This window comes from the organism of the source record quoted next, unplaced genomic scaffold (assembly GCF_019419815.1).
Source record: "Pyrus x bretschneideri cultivar Hongxiangsu unplaced genomic scaffold, Pyrus_bretschneideri_v1 Contig53, whole genome shotgun sequence".
Taxonomy (NCBI): domain Eukaryota; kingdom Viridiplantae; phylum Streptophyta; class Magnoliopsida; order Rosales; family Rosaceae; genus Pyrus; species Pyrus x bretschneideri.
In genome coordinates, this window is record NW_025999791.1 from 537,813 (window position 1) to 543,949 (window position 6,137).

General features: G+C 37.3%; 1 protein-coding gene across 1 annotated transcript; it reads left to right on the forward strand.

The window, feature by feature from the left end:
* The first annotated feature begins 1,393 nt into the window (after window positions 1-1,393).
* On the forward strand, window positions 1,394-5,036 carry LOC103941287 (probably inactive leucine-rich repeat receptor-like protein kinase At5g06940). Its single transcript, XM_009351481.3, has 3 exons — window positions 1,394-2,103; window positions 2,400-4,148; window positions 4,449-5,036. Exons 1-3 carry the CDS (start codon window positions 1,557-1,559, stop codon window positions 4,805-4,807), a joined length of 2,655 nt encoding a protein of 884 aa, XP_009349756.2. The 5' UTR covers window positions 1,394-1,556; the 3' UTR covers window positions 4,808-5,036.
* Window positions 5,037-6,137: the final 1,101 nt, after the last annotated feature.

The following is a 6,137-nucleotide window of genomic DNA, read 5'->3' on the forward strand; positions in this document are numbered from 1 at the left end:
ATTGTTGGTGGAAGGTCAAATCTTGTCTTCATGGTGTATAATATAAATTATATGTTTCTTAGGATTCTTTTCATCTAATGATAATTTTTAATAGGAAAAAAACACAAACAGTACAGGCGGGGATGTTGATATTTGTATCATTTTCAACTTTACAATATATTAAAAGGTACTAGCTTTTTTGGCTTTTTTGTTTTAGAATACTGCAATAACTTTCCCTCGACTGCAATGCAGTGATCAATTAAAATATCAGTCCGTTCATGACTAAGTTTGAAGTGGTCATGATTAATCAAATTTTTAGCCTGATTTGGTGGCTGACTTGTATTATAATGCTAATTTCACCAGTGTCGTTGAAACTCCATGAGCTTTGATTGAAACAGATGTTTCGTTAAGGGTCACATGGTGAGGTATGCATGACAAATTAATGAGAAGTTGTTAAGAGTAGGACTGAATTAACCACACAATATAAATAATGATATTTACGTGTTCGTGAGAGAGCGTGAGATTAGAGAAGTGGGTTCTGGTCAACTGGAATTTTTGCTTGGTCGTAGAGATATGAGTTGTGCAAACCCGAATAATTGTGAGCCATGAATCTATGTCTGGTATGATTTTTCTGCACTAGTATAGAAATACAAGATGTTAAAAAGAGAGCTGTTAAACTCACTAGATATTGAGTTATCACAGCATATGTAATTATTTGTAGTGCAAAGAAGTGGTTGCATATATTTGTGTAAAAAATAATAATTCCTACCCTATATATTTGACCAGAATATGCATGGCCAATTTCCTACAAGATAGGCTTGCTGACCATAATAACGTTAACAATGGCCCATACAAATGATATTATCTTCAGTAATAAACTAATTAATTGGATATTTATTTGATCTATAAATATTTTAAAGGGTATGATTTTTACAGATCTCTTTTAATTTTTACCACACTTCAATATAACTGTTAATTCTGTTTGATTTATTCAATCCGATGTACATAAATAAAAGAAAAGTGTGAAAATCATTTCATTTCTTTATGATTATTTCTTAAGAAAACTAATGAAAAATGTTTAAAAGCTTTGAATTTTAATGAAAATGACAAAATAAAAGGTAATGTAAATAGTACCAGGATTGATTTTTTAATATAAAAATATAATTTTTCGTTAAAATAAAGAATACCTATAACTTTTCGTTAAAATCCTCTTATTTCTTTTTGAATTTTTTTATAATATTAAATCCTCGGAGCGAGTAAATTTCCTTTTTTTTTTTTTATTGAACATGTCAGTTGGACTGTTCATTCAGTTTTGGATTAAAAGAAAAACAAAATATTAGTTTAATGGAATGTTAAATGAATGAATGCACTGTTTGTACCACTACCTTTTGCAATCCTCCAAAAGTTATGATATTGCATTTTTTGCTGATAGCCCCCTCGACCCATCAAACAAACCCAGCAAATCCTCAACTCCTCTTTCTTCTGACTCTCATAGACTCACTCTCTCCCCGCTTCACTGATAGGTCTCTCGCTCTCTCTCTCTCTCTCTCTCTCTCCCCCCTCCTCCTCCTCCTCCAATGGCTGCTTCCTGCAGATATCCATTGCTTCTCTCTCTAACAATCTCCATGTTTTTCCATCTTACTTCAGCATTGTTATCTGAACCAGACATTCTTCTCACATTCAAGGCCTCCATTAAAGACCCCCAAAATTCTCTCTCAAGCTGGTCCAACACCTCCGCCACCCACCACTGCCAATGGGCTGGAATCACCTGCACCGCCGCCACCACCACCACACTTTCTGTCACCTCCCTCAACCTCCAAAGCTTCAACCTTTCAGGTGACATTTCACCTTCAATCTGTGGGCTCCCTTATCTGTCAGAGCTCAACCTTGCTGACAACTTCTTCAACCAGGCCATCCCTCTCCACCTCTCTCAGTGCACTTCTCTGGAGACTTTGAATCTCAGCAACAATTTAATCTGGGGTACACTTTTAAACCAGATTTCTCAGTTTGGTAACTTGAAAGTTCTTGACTTGAGCATAAACCATGTTGAAGGAAGCATCCCACAAGGCCTTGGTGCACTCCACAACCTCCAAGTTCTCAACTTGGGCAGCAACTTGCTTTCGGGTAGGGTATTTCGTTTGGGTCACGAAACATTTTCGAATTTATGATTAAGTCAATCAACATTATGTGCTTTTGATATTGATCTTAGTTGGAAAGCAACTTGCCTTCATATGAGTATTTCGCTTGAGGTAAAAAATATTTTCGATATTAGAATTAAGTCAACCAATATTTTTTGCTTTCGATATTGACCTTAATTGAAGAGAAAAATTTTCTATTGACAATGTTAGCAAATAAAGTGTTCATTGACACGACGGAATATCAAGTTATTTACTGATCTAAATCAAATTTGCTATTTTCAGGTAGTGTGCCTTCTATTTTTGGGAATTTGACTGAGCTAGTTGTTCTTGATCTGTCTCAAAATACATACTTGGTGAGTGAGATTCCCACTGACATTGGGAAGCTTGTGAAGCTTGAGAAGTTGTTCTTGCAAAGCTCTGGTTTTCATGGTGTAATTCCTAATTCCTTGGTGGGTTTACAAAGTTTGAGTGTTTTGGACTTTTCCCAAAATAACTTAACAGGTAGGGTTCCTCAGATGCTAGGGTTTTCTCTCAAGAACTTGGTGTCTTTTGATGTTTCAGAGAATAGGCTTTCTGGGTTTTTCCCAAATGGCATCTGTAGTGGAAAGTACCTTATAAACCTCAGCCTTCACACAAACGTGTTCAATGGTACAATACCTGACTCCATTAGTGAATGCTTAAGGCTTGAGGTGTTTGAAGTTCAGAACAATTTGTTTTCTGGGGATTTCCCAGTTGGGTTATGGTCATTGCCCAAAATTAAGCTCTTGAGAGCTGAGAATAATCGGTTTTCGGGTGAAATACCTGATTCGGTATCAATGGCTGCTCAATTGGAGCAGGTTCAAATAGATAACAACCGCTTCACTAGCAAAATTCCTCATGGTCTTGGGCTAGTCAAGAGCCTGTATAGATTCTCTGCTTCTCTTAATGGTTTATATGGTGAACTCCCTGCAAATTTCTGTGACTCCCCTGTTATGAGTATAATGAATCTCTCCCACAATTCACTTTCGGGTCAAATTCCGGAGGTTAAAAAATGCAGGAAGCTAGTGTCATTGTCTTTGGCAGACAACAGTCTTCGTGGGAATATCCCACAATCCCTTGGGGAATTACCAGTGCTAACTTACCTTGATCTTTCGGATAATAAGCTTACTGGTCCCCTGCCACAGGCGCTTCAGAACTTGAAGCTTGCACTCTTTAATGTTTCCTTTAATCAGCTATCTGGTAGAGTTCCCTACTCTCTTATTGCAGGACTCCCAGCTTCATTTCTTCAAGGAAATCCTGATCTTTGCGGTCCAGGATTACTCGATTCTTGTTCTGATGACCAGCCAAGACACCATTCTTTTGATTTTACAACCTTGATATGTGCCTTGGTATCTATAGCTTTTGCTGTTGGAACTCTCATTATTGCTGGTGGGTTAATCTTTTATAATCGATATTATAAACACAGAGCTCAAGTTGGCCTTTGGCGTTCGGTGTTCTTTTATCCTCTCAGAGTCACTGAGCATGACTTGATGATGGGAATGGATGAGAAAACTGCTGCAGGATGTGGTGGAGTATTTGGTAGAGTTTACATTGTAAGTTTACCGAGTAATGAACTTGTTGCTGTGAAGAAGCTTGTGAATTTTGGGATCCAGTCTTCGAAAGCTTTGAAGGCTGAGATCAAGACCTTGGCCAAGATCAGGCATAAGCACATTGTAAAAGTTCTGGGATTTTGCTATTCTGATGATTCGATATTTCTGATATATGAATTCCAACAGAATGGGAGCTTGGGGGATTTGATCTGCAGACCTGATTTTAACTTGCAGTGGAGTGTTAGATTGAGAATTGCCATTGGCATTGCGCAAGGACTGGCATACCTTCACAAGGATTATGTTCCTCATTTGCTTCATAGAAATCTCAAGTCAAACAATATCCTTTTGGACGCAGAGTTTGAACCAAAGCTCACAGATTCTGCTCTTGACAGAATTGTGGGAGAAGCTGCCTTTCAGTTAACCATGGCTTCGGAATCTGCTCTATCCTGTTACAATGCGCCAGGTAAGAGAAGTGCGAATTTAAATGATTTATGCATGTAGTTTGTTGCTGCAAATTTATGCTCGTACTATTGTTTTCTCTGGAACTATTGCTAGCTGCTCATCATCTGTATCTTATGTTGCATGCAATCTCTCTTAGATTATTTATCGTATCTGTCGTCTTCGAATATTTTCTTGGTCATTGAAATATGTTGATAGTAATCAAAATATGATGAAAACACTCATGACATGCTGACATGCTGCCAAATATTTGTATACTAAAAAATTTGGTCACTCTCTTATGACATTTATTTGTTGATTGCAGAATGCAAGTACAGTAAGAAAGCAACTGAAAAAATGGATGTTTACAGCATTGGTGTTGTTCTACTGGAGCTAGTGACAGGCCGGCCAGCAGAGCAAGCAGAGCCATCTAAATCTCTTGACATTGTAAAGTGGGTGCGACGAAAGGTCAACATTACAAATGGGGCTGTCCAAGTTCTTGATCCCAAGATCGGAAATTCTTCCCAGCAAGAGATACTAGGAGCTTTAGAAATCGCTCTCCGCTGCACTTCTGTGATGCCGGAGAAAAGACCATCAATGTCTGAAGTTGTGAGATCACTTCAGTCCCTTGACTCGAAGACCCACGAGGCAGTTATCGACTTCTCTACCTTTGAGGAGCTTTGATCTTCATTCTAAACATTGGAGTTACAAATGACTGCAATTTTTGGTTGCTTTGTATGTAAATTAAACTTCACGGATTCGGTTGTGATGGGGGAAAGAAAGATAAGGTTGGTTGGGCATGGTTTTTTGTGTCTGTTGTTCAACAGATCATTTGGAATTTGGCATTTGGTTAAACTGTAATGAGATTTTTACAGTATAATATGAATGCCGTTATATATGTTGTTGATGCAAATTTCTGCCGTCTTCGGTCTTAACAAAAATGCACCTGTACGCCCGCGGTTTTGGAACTTTGATCAAAGACTAAAAGCCTCATGTGCCCGCGGTTTTGGCCAGTGGATTTCCGATGCCTAAGTTAGTCTCTCTGAAAAGGAGTGTTTACGATTTTCTTTGTATAGAAAAGGCGTACCATTCTTGGTGGAGAAATAGGGAATTTATAGGGAGAGTGGCCGGCCATTAGGGTAGGATTTGGTGAGAATATTCCCAAGATATTGTGTAAATAATATCTTGGAATTAAAGGTAATTGTCTTGATTAAATATGAGTTGAATTACTTACTTGATAGGGTTTGTCTTCAATTGAGAGTGTTTTAATGATAGGATTTAGAGATAATCCTACCATTAAATACCTTTGATTTTTTCCACGGGTAGTGAAACTTTGAGCAGTCGTATTCTGTTGCTTGCATGTACAAGGAAGATGAGTTGTGCGTAGGATGCTCGACTCATTTAATAAGGGTAGTTTTTTCTTTTTTGGCTGAAAGTCCACGTGTTGCCTTCATGAATTTCAGGATTATTTTTGGCTCATGTGTTTTGGTTGATAGAGGCTTGAGGTGTTGTAGACGGTAACCAAATCCAACCCTTGGACAAATTAAAGATGGATTCTTAAATGGATCATCTTATAGACACTCATGGATTGTAGGAGTAGTTCGGTATGAGATCCAAAAGTGGGATCCCAATTCCAAACAAAAAAATTTCAGGATGGGAATGAGAAGACTAATTTCAAACCCAAATTTTGGTATTCCCAAAAAGTTTAGGCTTTTTACCTTATACCAATTTGAAATTTCATACTAATTAAGATGCCAATTCATTAACACCAAGTCAAATTGAAATTCCAAAGTTTCAAACAGCTTAATTTCATACTTTTACTTCTAATATAGTCTACTATCAAAATATTTAAATTCAACATGCATCCAACCAAAATAAATATATATATATATATATATATATATATTTTCGGTTCAGTTCAGGATTCCCGAACTATTGAATATGTAATCCCGATTTTCGTACCGAAAAGTTTGGGATCAGTTCGGTATGGATCCCGAAAATTTCGGTATTATAA

Bases quoted from the DNA above. Each gene is read 5' to 3' on its own strand.
- LOC103941287 (XM_009351481.3), top strand. From the start codon at position 1,557: ATGGCTGCTTCCTGCAGATATCCATTGCTTCTCTCTCTAACAATCTCC. The intron at 2,104-2,399 runs GTAGGGTATTTC...TGCTATTTTCAG, and splicing joins GGGCAGCAACTTGCTTTCGG to GTAGTGTGCCTTCTATTTTT. The intron at 4,149-4,448 runs GTAAGAGAAGTG...TGTTGATTGCAG, and splicing joins ATCCTGTTACAATGCGCCAG to AATGCAAGTACAGTAAGAAA.